The sequence below is a fragment of the Lacerta agilis genome, chromosome 8 (assembly GCF_009819535.1).
Source record: "Lacerta agilis isolate rLacAgi1 chromosome 8, rLacAgi1.pri, whole genome shotgun sequence".
NCBI classification, from domain to species: domain Eukaryota; kingdom Metazoa; phylum Chordata; class Lepidosauria; order Squamata; family Lacertidae; genus Lacerta; species Lacerta agilis.
In genome coordinates, this window is record NC_046319.1 from 49,127,124 (window position 1) to 49,138,371 (window position 11,248).

The 11,248-nt window shown below is 46.2% G+C and overlaps 1 protein-coding gene and 1 long non-coding RNA gene across 2 annotated transcripts; one reads left to right on the forward strand and one right to left on the reverse strand.

Moving 5' to 3' along the window:
- The first annotated feature begins 183 nt into the window (after positions 1 to 183).
- Positions 184 to 1,844, forward strand: LOC117051171. Its single transcript, XR_004427155.1, has 2 exons — positions 184 to 327; positions 1,497 to 1,844. It is a non-coding gene; the product is annotated as an uncharacterized LOC117051171 (long non-coding RNA).
- A 1,489-nt stretch (positions 1,845 to 3,333) lies between these two features.
- On the reverse strand, positions 3,334 to 10,741 carry LOC117051172 (C-factor-like). Its single transcript, XM_033157306.1, has 6 exons — positions 10,521 to 10,741; positions 9,002 to 9,053; positions 6,443 to 6,630; positions 5,755 to 5,916; positions 4,964 to 5,074; positions 3,334 to 3,790 (listed from the first exon to the last, which is right to left on the reverse strand). The coding sequence occupies exons 1-6, from the start codon at positions 10,665 to 10,667 to the stop codon at positions 3,677 to 3,679; spliced, it is 774 nt and encodes a 257-aa protein (XP_033013197.1). The 5' UTR covers positions 10,668 to 10,741; the 3' UTR covers positions 3,334 to 3,676.
- Positions 10,742 to 11,248: the final 507 nt, after the last annotated feature.

An 11,248-nucleotide genomic window follows, 5' to 3' on the forward strand; every position in this document is an offset into this window, starting at 1 on the left:
TTCCAGTTCAGTTTTCATACTATCTCTGTTCTTCTGCAGCACCTAGAATCAGAATAAAATGGATACCCCAAAAAGCCGTTTGAAAGACTTCAAATGACCATAGCTAGAATAATGGGTGGGGTTCCGTGGGTCACTTTGCTCTGTACCTTTTCCCCATGCCTTTGATCAAGCACAGCTCTAGCTTTGCTCATCCGCTGGTATTTTTCTCCTAGATGAGTTGTTAAGTCGAAATGAACAGCTGAATGCCCAGGTGGACATCTTAACTTTTGAATTAAAGCAGCTTAAAAAGCAACAGGACACCATCAGTTTGCTGAAGGAGAGCCAAAGGTAAATTGAGTTTGTCAGTTTCACTTAGGGGAGGGGATGTAGGGCTATCATTCCATTTTTTATCCCTCCCTTCCTAAAAGAATCTCAGCATGGCATTTATGGTGACTAGTTGAAAGAGTCACAGTCCATCCTTATCATGACACATAATTGACAAGCAGGTTGTCCCTCCCACCTGTCAAAAGCTCTTGCATGGGGATTGCAAATTTGATGCAGAGGGGAAGAAGAAAAGAGCATTGATAGAAGATCCTGTCCTTTGCTGATGCTTGTGATAGGCACCTTTTGGAGGGGAGAAAGAAAGCTGCTTTTTGTAAGCAAATGCAGCAGGCATGACTTCTCCTGTGCTCTGCTCACAAAAAGCACCTTTTATTTCTTCTTGCCTTAGCTGCTGTGCAGGGAAAACGCAAGAGGCAAAATCCTGGTTTGGCTGCAAGTGCCTGTTTGCAAACCCAAGACAGGATTGAACCATCCCCTCCTGTCTGTTAGCTAATGCCATGAGCAATCTGACCTGGTTTATAGGGGGACATGGGCAGGGGTGGAGCAAGGGGGGGCAGGGGGCGGTCTGCCCCAGGTTCCAGGGGAGGGGGTGATACTTTGGCCAGCCCCCTTTACCCCGCCCTGCCAGGCAGGCGGGCCCCGAATGGGCCATGCCGCCTTTTCCCTCTTTCCCCGGCTTTTTTGGTGCGAGGGGCGGGCCAGAGAGGAGGGGGCGTCATGCTAGTGACAAGCGTAATGTCCCCTCCTCGCTAGCCTGCCCCTCGCACCGAAAAAGAGCTGCTAAAGGGTGGGGGGAAGGGAAGCAGAGCAGGCGCGTTGAAGCACCTGCTTTGCATCCCCTTTCCCCGGCTTTTCATGTGCATTGTGACGTCACTTCGTGCCCCGCCCCCAGGGGGGTGCCTCCGCCATGCCGCCCCGGGCAGCGCATAGGCTTTCTCTGCTGCTGGACATGGGTTATGGGACAATTAAACCCTCTGGTCAGGGTCAGGATTAGTCCCTATGCCACATGTCCAATGACTGAAAATATCAAGTTGCAGACTTACAGGTTGGCAACTAATGAAACTCCTGTTTGAAGTAGCTTTTCTTGTTGGTTTGAAAGTCCAAGAAAGCTAACTTATTCAGAGATGCTGGGCTCGGTCAAGGGTGGTCCCTGTTCATTGTTTCCTTCTTGCCAGGTCTCTTGTTTCCACAAACAACTTCCTTCTACAGCAGCTGAATAAAGAACAAGACCCTTCCGTAGGCAAAACCGGCCGTCTTTCGGAGAAGATTCCTGATGCTCCTTGTCATGCCTCTTGCCCTGCGAGAACGTCCCATCATGCTTCCCTTACCTCTCCCATTGCTTGGAATCCAGAAATGTTAAGCGGCTGTCCTCTCTGACAGAATGCACAGAATCACTTTCTTCCCATGGTGACTGTCTTACAAATTATGCTTCGTTTTCACATAGCCAATCAATCAATCTCTTTATTACAGGCAGTGACAAGTATTCTTCATTTTCACATAAGTATAGTATGAAAGCCTGTTGGTAGGCATGCCTACTCTTTGCTGCTTTTATTGGTACTATTTCTTTGACTCCTCATGGCCCTAGGAGGCACTCACTGGAGTGTCCAGATGCGTTCTGAGGACATCCCAGAACAGCAGCACTCACAAACATACTTATTTCACACACTCCAAGGCCAGGAAGAGAGTCCACAGCCTCCCTGCTCTACCTTTTTTCCTCAGGGAAATTGACTTCAGCCCCCATCTCCCAGTGTGTCCTCCATGCCTGAACCAAAACCCAGCTTTTCAGTGGCCATCCTACAGTGCCTATGGTTAACTCCGTCTCCTTTTCCCTATTCAAAAACACCCTTCTTCTGTTCTCTTCCACACATGCCCCTCAGTCCTTTCCCTGGGCCCAGAAGGCTTCCTTTCTTCAGAACTTTATAGAGTGGCCAAGGCTTTATTGTCTCACAGTATCCAGATGGAAAGGTGTGGTGGTTTGATGCAGTAACACATTGTATAAATGCTGAGTATAATCCTTAGCTAGTAGGATTACACACCAGAGTGTGCAAAAGGGGAAATAGTAGGTGCTAAAATGATAATTGAATTAAAGATGTACCATCTCTGATAACAACAGCTTGAAAGTATGCAGCTAACACTAAGCTTGAATTGAGAGGTATCACCCAGTTATCCTGACCCATCATCATCCATTTGTGCAGCCCTAAACTGTGATCCAGTCTTGCTGCAAAAATCATCTTACAGCCATAGGGAGAGAGGAGGAGGTCTTCTTGCCAAACACTTTGGTTTTGGCCTGACCTGGCCAACTTCTCTCTCCACCCCACGCAGATGGGTGCTTCAGGATGGAAGCTTATTATGGAATTGGTGCTGCTTGTACAATTAAGCATTTTTACAGCATCCATATATTGCATCATAAGAATGACAGGCCAGACTTTCTTCTGCACTTTAATCAGGATTTCCCTTTACTGTGGAAAATCTGGCAAGTAGAAAGAGCCCAGGATGCAGCTGCAGGTGCTGCTTTTGTGAAAGGCTCATGATGGCACGTTTCTTTATGATGATGAGCGATTTGTGTGATGGGGTGATGTTTTCAGTGGACAGCAATTGATGCCACTCCCCTCCTTCCATTTGCTTCCAGCCATATTGATTACACTCCTGTGCCTATTTTCACCACTTCCTGCACACAGAAGGCATGCAGATTTCAACAATCCACTATGCGTGGAGAATTGCTTTCAAGGCTGTAATAAGAACTTGAGTACCAACTACAGAAGTCTAGCATAAGATCTCTCACTCGTGCACAAGACTTCAGTATTTATTTTTTAAAATCTTAACAATTTTACCAGTGCCATATCTCACATACAAAGTATCTTTTTTATTTCCGATACCTAGTCCTCTTGTGTCACAGCACTTACAGTGCTCAAAAGAGCAGTCCTAGTCTAAAAATTGGGCACTAAGGACACATGACTGCAGCAGTGGCCAGCTCACTCCGTCGCCTCCTAATTTGAAAAACCTTGTGATGTACTAATGAAGGCAAAACTGCCAGCAGCCTTTTGAGGTTGGGTTCACCAATGCTCTGTTTTGCCTTAATTATAAAACGGCTTCTGTGAGGGAGAGCTAGTAGGATATAAATGGGTGCGTGTTTCATTGAGGGAGGAGTGCCAGTAACCCAGGGCTGGTGAGTGGAGATAGGACTGGGAATGGAATCCCATTTCTTTACATGTCACATTTTGGGACAGAAGACAAGAGACCCAGGAGGTGCCACTTCAATTTTTATTCAAAAGACTCATGATACAAGCTATATAAAGCCTCAGACTGCTCCATCCTCATCATGCCTTGGCCTTTCCTTTGGTTCCTTCTGAGGCTCTCACCATGGCAAAACATTCCCTTCCCAAGTCACCAGAACCCCATGTTGCTTTTCAGAGAGGTTGCAAAGTACTTTCATAATGCCACTCACACTTTCTTCGACAGTCAGGTCAGCCTGCAAGGTACAAACCATGGTTAGATAGCGATTCTGCAGAAGCACAAGAAAATCTGCAGTGATGGATGAGAGCTCAGCCAACCACATGAGTGATAGTTTCGCCTATCTAGCTACCAAAGGAGTGGGCAGAAGGGAGGGAGATGGAATAAGTTTGTCTTTGATTGTAATTTTAGTGTGGGCCTGACTGAACTTTCACTTCTCCAAACAATAAGCAAAACTATATGCAGCTATCCTTGGAAATCAGCACACCCCAAAAATCTGTGATGCAATTCTCCAACCAAAAATGTGTTCAGCAGTGTATTTATTCCAGGCAAGTGTGAATAAAAATGCATCTATTAGTGAGCTCTTGGCTTCCAGGTTGATGTATATATGAATGAATACCATGGAGAAAGTGAATAGAGGAAAGTTTTTCTCATAACACTGCACTAGAATTCATGAACATCCAGTGAAGCAGAATGTTGGAAGATTTAGGACAGACAAAAGAAAGTTAAACATGGAACTCACTCCCACAGGAGGCAGTGATGGCCACCGACTTAGATGGCTTTAAAAGAGGATTAGACATATTTGTGGAGAATAAGGCTATCAATGGCTACTCTGCTTCCACTGCCAAAGACACTCCAACAACTGGGGCTTCCTTAACTCAGACTTTAGTGGCCAATTCATTGGGGTGGGCAAGCTCGGGCCTGCCAGCAGGAGCCTCTTCCCTTGGGTGTGCACAATATTAGTAAGACTTTCAGCAAGAAAACTGGTGAGGCTTAGGCTCAGCCAGACTTCCTTTTGTACTACATTTCTAGGCACAGATCCAGGATTTCCAGGTCTGTGTCCGAGTGTGGGGTTGTTGTTTTTGTGTGTGTGTTTTTTGCCCTGCCACTTTCCCCAGAAAACCCTGTGTTTTACTGCTGAATCAGAGCACACAGCAGTTTGCGGGAAAGCTGATTGCCATTTGCTCCAATTCAGCAGTAAAAACACTGGTTTTCCTGAGGAAAGTGGCAGGGCAATTATCTCTCTTTCTCTTTCTCTCTCTCTCTCTGCCTGGACCTGGAAATCCCAGACCTGTGCCCAGAAATGTGGCCCAAAAGGAAGTGTGGATGAGTCATTAGTGTGTTTGTATAGTTCTGATTTAGAATGAAGTAATGCAGAGAGTTCTTAAGAAGAAAACCTTAGCTGACCCACCTGCTCACTTCCCAGCTCTGTTTTCACCCAGCCAGGATGAACAGCAGTGCACAGGATCCCATCATCTTTGTAGCCCATTGATTGGCACTTGGTGAGCATGTTCAAAGCAGCCTGGGGATGGACGAAGACATGAGCAGACCCCAATCATAGATGCACAGAGAACAGAAAAGTCAACTAGGCTACAGGCTCAATATAAATTGAGGTTATGAAACCCAAAGTCTCCCTGCTGTTCACATAACCAACACTGATTGGGCAGACACTGAAGCTGAATTCTCCTAAGTTCTGGGACAGTTTTGCTACTGAGACAGAATATACTCTGCTAAAAAGATGACGATGTGTCTGCCATGGCCATAAAGTGTAGTTGCAGTTGCCACATCACTCATAACTGGTCCAGAAACTTCCCCCACCAACCCTACCATCTCTAGGAGGTAACAGCCACTGGCATGGAAACTGCAGAATTATATAATGTAGCCTTACCCAACCTAGTGCCCTCCAGATGTTTTGGACCTCAACTCCCATCAGTCTCAGCCAGCATGGCCACTACATGAATTTTGGAAGAATTCTTGCTGTGGAATTCAGGTGCACAAAACAATTTTATCCACTCTTAAGAACAATTTCAGTATGGACAAAACAACTTTGAGAGGGAGAAAGCTGGTGGGTGTTACACAAGGCATTTCAGTAGCACACTACTCACTAGACCAGCCATTGTTGGGTACATAGAAAAACTTTCTCAAGGAAGGCAATGGACAGAAATGTCAAATTTGACCCATGTCCCACAGGAGAAGCCTGACCTTGCTGCAGCGATAGGAGACGACTGGGAAAGAGACATAATGCTCTGGTGTTTTCTCAATGGATCCTAGAATGGTGGACATGTTGATGATGGCTGCTTTCCCACAACTCATGCCTTTCTGATTGGATCCGTGGGCAGCCTTCTTCAGCAACGGCAATAATTCCTAAAGAGAGGCAAAAGCTCTGCAGCTGTACAAAACGTCTGCATGAAGATCTGCTAGTAAATGGGCACAAGACTGCAAAGACTAACCACCTCTGGCATTGCTTCTTTGTTAGGGAGTAATGGACGGTAGATGCTGTCACAGAGCTGGGTTGATCCTGCCGAACTTTCTCTTCCCAACTCAGCCTGTGAATTCACCTAGCCAGAGGCTATTCTCCAGGGGCCTTTTGAAAATAGGAGGAGTGACCTCCCTGACTCAAATCCAGGTGTCACCATTTACAGCCCACTGACCAAGCCCACAAACCCCATTCATTTCTCTTAATAATTTTGACCCTCAGCAATGAAGCAAAATCCAGTCTGCATATGCAAAAGAGGTAAGGTTGCTGTATTGCCTTTTGCTGTCTCTGGCCAGCTGTGCTGCCAGGAGCTGGCCTGGGAGGGGCAAGTCCTAATCCACTCTACGTCAAGGGGGCCTGCTTCCCACCCTGTAATCCAGAAAGGGATTGCTCTTCTTGTGCAGAAAAACTGACCTTGGTCACTAACATTGGGCCCACAAGGTTGATGTTGTAGACGTCCAGCATGTCTTTAGCAGTGGCTGACTCCAAAGTACAGGGTGGCATGACCCCAGCATTGTTGATCACCACGTTCAGCCCAGAGCCTCCCAGACGGGCCTCGACCTTCTTGGCAGCTGCCTTGACACTTGCCTCATCGGTGGTTTCTACAAAGAAGAAGAAACAAGACTCTTTTGTGTAGGACTTGACTGCGTTCTCACCTGTCTCATTTGATCTGAAGAAGTGTGCATGCACACGAAAGCTCATACCAAGAACAAACTCAGTTGGTCTCTAAGGTGCTACTGGAAAGAATTTTCTATTTTGTTTCGACTATGGCAGACCAGCACGGCTACCCACCTGTAACTGTCTCATTTGTGTCAGCTATTCACAATAGGTGGGATTATTGGCATGTTCATTCACATAGGAGAAATGCAGAAAGAGCAGGATTGCATCTTGTTGCTCTGCTTTCAACTTCAGTGTGTTCATCTGAACACTTGTAAGCGATGTAAGGTCACATGTTTGGATGTGTACATGGAGGTTGGTGGGGGCATCTCTCTCTCTCTCTCTCTCTCTCTCTCTCTCTCTCTCTCTCTCACACACACACACACACACACCATTCATTCATCTCATTAGAGAGCCAGGCAGATCTCTGGAGGGAGAACCATCCCTAAGAGGGCTTGGCTCTCCTTCTCGCTCAGCCATTCATGGTGATAGAGAGGAGGGTGTCTGAGGCACAGCTTCAAAGCCTGTGCTAGTTAATACAGTGCTTGAGGTGACCAGGCCCAATACCTTTTAAAGCTCGATTTTTTAAAAAGTATAATAGTTAAGCGAGGTGATACTGGGGCCCACTGCCAAGAGCATTTTGGAGAAAGCATCCCTTTCAATCATACTTCCTTTGTTGTTGTCGTTCAGTCGTGTCCGACTCTTCGTGACCCATGGATCAGAGCACGCCAGGCACGCCTATCCTTCACTGCCTCTCGCAGTTTGGCCAAACTCATGTTAGTAGCTTCGAGAACACTGTCCAACCATCTCATCCTCTGTCGTCCCCTTCTCCTTGTGCCCTCCATCTTTCCCAACATCAGGGTCTTTTCTAGGGAGTCTTCTCTTCTCATGAGGTGGCCAAAGTACTGGAGCCTCAACTTCAGGATCTGTCCTTCTAGTGAGCACTCAGGGCTGATTTCTTTGAGAAATCATACTTCCATGTATGTCACGAAGAGTTGGACACGACTGAACGACTGAACAACAACAACAACAACAACTTCCTTACCCCTCTGCAAACTTCTGTATGTTTAAGGGGCAGTCATGCAGTTTTGCTTTGTACAGTATAGCCAGGGGGGAAGGAGCTGGGTGGGGCAGGGAGAAGTGAGGATTAGAGTTGAAATGCCATCAAGAGGTGCCTATCTTATTTCCTTCAAGAGCAAATAGAAGCTTGTCTTTTGAAAAAGCCTTGGGCGCTTGTCAGTATTTGGGAGGGGCCTCAAAAGCAAGCAGAACACCTAATCTCTGCTGAGCGAGGCCCTCTTTCAGCTTTACAGAGGAATTGCACGCACCCACTCCATTGCCATGGCAGCTGGATCCGATCATTGGGGTGTTGGATAAGTCACCTGTCAAGTCCAGCCTATTGCTATCAAATGTTGCTGGCAGGGGACCATTTATTGGCTCAGGGCACCACTGCTAATCTCTGCACACATGCCAAGCCTTCCTAGTACCTTATATAAGGCATTATCTTTTGGCTACTCTCAGTGATTTCTTGACTTATTACCACAAGTTTCTTCTTTCTTTGCAATGCAAGCAGTTACAATAGCAAGGCGTGGTTGTTTCTGCTAAGCTTTTCTTACCTGTTTATCCCACAGAATCTTAGGTGCGGTTTGATCAACTGAAAAGTAATTCATGAACCTAGACGGCATTCTCAACCCTCCAAAACTATGTGTCTAAGGCCTGTTATGAAATTAGAGCTAAATGTGCTGCTCCTCTCAAAGGTATGGGTGGGTATCACAACCCTCCAACATTTCTCTGATGAAAATGATAATGCCTTATAAGGTACTAGGAAGGTTTGTGGGTGACTTAGAACCATGAGGAAAAGTGGAGGAGAACAGTTAGAAAACTATTGTGCATGCTTAAAAAGGCTATGAATATTAGTCAAACTGCCCGGTTGGAGCTAGAGCTAATCAGCATGATCATGGGATGTATGTAACCAAGGGGGTAGATATCAAGGAGGAAATATGAAATAAGTGGACCGGGAAGTCTGTAAACTGCAGTCTCCTAACCTATAGGACAATGTAGGAGGGAAATTTGGACAGATTACTTAGGGCAAATTTGTCCAACAGATTCTGACTTGTAGTGCTTGCTTTTGGGCAAGTTAAGGGAGGGGAGAGGGCTTGTTAAAGATCCCCTATCTAGTACATGGTCTAGGGAGCATCTAAATACAGCCAGTTCCTTAAGAAATGACCGGATACAACAGGGAGAAGAAGCTGCCAAGGCTCAAATTAAGAAGCAACAGCCTCGCTGCTGTTTGCTGAAAGAGAAGAGAGGGCTTACCAAGCTGCAAAATTGCCAGATTGGGGTGCTTGGATGCCAGGTGCCTCAGCTCCTGTGGGAAACAAAAGAAAACAAATTATATCATGTTGTAATGTGTCCGAAGTTCTCCCACGTACATTACCACAGAGTTGTTATAACTATCTTGTAAGTAGGCCAGTCTTAGCCCCATTGTGCAGGTGGCAGCCTGAGGCCTCCATACTAGCTCCCACAAGGGCATTGTGGGACTGAACTCAAACATCATCAATAAAGAACTCAATAATGGCTGGTGAGAACCATGTGGTGGAGCTGGAGCAACAAGTTCAAACCTCTTCACAGCTGAAGTTCACACGTAGACTGAAGGAGAACAATATGCTTAATTACCCATTTCCTCCCAAGGTGAGCTATACCTGGCAGGACAGTTTTCTCTATGGCATTATCTCCTTCATGCATTAATTAGACTTAAGTAGGTTGGTTATATGAGGCTGTTTATCCAGCAAGGTGAGTCCTGGGTCTGAAAAGGTTGGAAATTTATGCCCTATGGGAATAGTCTTGGTGGTGCAACTAACTGACCAAAACAGCCAGGTGAGGGGCCATCTATCCCTGAGAAATTGTGCAGCTATTCCAAAGTTTTTGAAAAGCTGGATTTTCTGTGCTCAGAAAACAACAGCTGGAAGAGCATTGGAGGGGAATGTTTTCACGTTGTGCAGGTGCCTTGAACATGCCCTGGAGCTAGTTGAACATGGCTGCTACCCCTGTGAAAGCTCCAAAGTATTCAGTGAAGGCTGACTTCACCATGTTAAAATGAGGTGATGTGCTAAGGAGTTTCCTTGCAAACCACAGCAGTAGACTCCCCCCCCCCCCTTATTGGAACATTAAGCGTCATTCTAATATTCAGCCTCATGTTTATTTCTCTTTACTACAAACTCAGTTTGCCTCCAGCAACGCTCAACTTCTGCATTTGTAAATAAATCCAAGCCTTCCGTGTTTTCTCCTCCAAATGGAGAGGCCCCTAAATTAGGGAAGTCTAGAGCATGCAATACCACAAGCTAAACAAACAACCAGAGTTCTCAAACAAGGCTTTGCAAACTTGCCTATCCCCTGTTTTAAATTATATGGCTGAAACGAGCCTCTTGCTTATATAACAACTTGGAAACTTTTTAGCACAGATTCTGAAAAGGGCTCTTGCATGCAACACTGACTTATGGAAGTCAGAGTTACACAATCTGGCAGCAGGGAAGGAGAAGTTCCAGCTGGAAAGGATGGAGTATGGATGGATGCCTGACAGTTGCTTCAGGGGAGGGAAAAAAGTGGATCTCTCTCTTGTATGCATACCCAGGAATTGAAATCCCTAAACTGGAGGAAAGAAGATATCTCTGCTTATAAACAATGTGCAGGGGTGGAGGAGACAATGGGATTTGCAGACACATCAGCTTTACAGAGAGAAAGTGTTTGTCCTCCTATCGTGGAGAGGTGTGTGTGTGTGTCCCGAGAGGGAGACTTTCTGCCTTCAAAGTCAGCTAAAGAGAGTCTAACAACTCACCTGTGCTCTGGCCCCTTCTGGATCCCGGCAGGTTGCGAACACGACTTGGGGAGGGTTTGGTTTCTCAAGGAAACATTTCACCAGCTGCAGCCCGATGCCTCGGTTGGATCCTGTCACCAAGACACTGCGAATGTGACCTGATGCCATCCTGTTCTCACAGAAGCTCTTACCGGTACTCCTTTCTGCAGCTCCTCTGTGTTTTGCCCCAAGATTTCTTTCCAGTGGGCTGGGCGTGTGTCACTTCCTGCCGTGACTGGGGCACCCGCCTTCCTTCCCACTGGCTGGCTGCAGAAGAATATCAGATTCCCTGCTAGGCAAGCTTAGACTGCTCTTTGCTCAGAACCAATGAGCAGAAGGGAAGTGTGAAGTATGAGGATGTTTTTACAAGTTTTGCAGGCTTTTGGACTTAAAAATAAATAAGCCTCCAAGTCCTGTGACCACAGTGAAAGAGAATGAAATAAATGGGTGTGTGCACCAGTGCTTCTCAAGCATTTTAGATTGAATTGGGACCCACCTGTAAAATTTTCCACTTGACCTACACATTCTAGGCATGGGTCTGAGTGGTTTACCCCCACTCCTTTCCAAGGGAAAAGCTGCTCTTTAGTGACAGATCAGAAGAAATGGCAATCCAGGGGAAACCCAAATTGCTGTTTGCCCCGATTGAGCGCTAAAAAATTGTTTTCCTAGGGGAAAGTAGCAGGGCAATAGGAAGTGTGGATAAGCTGTAA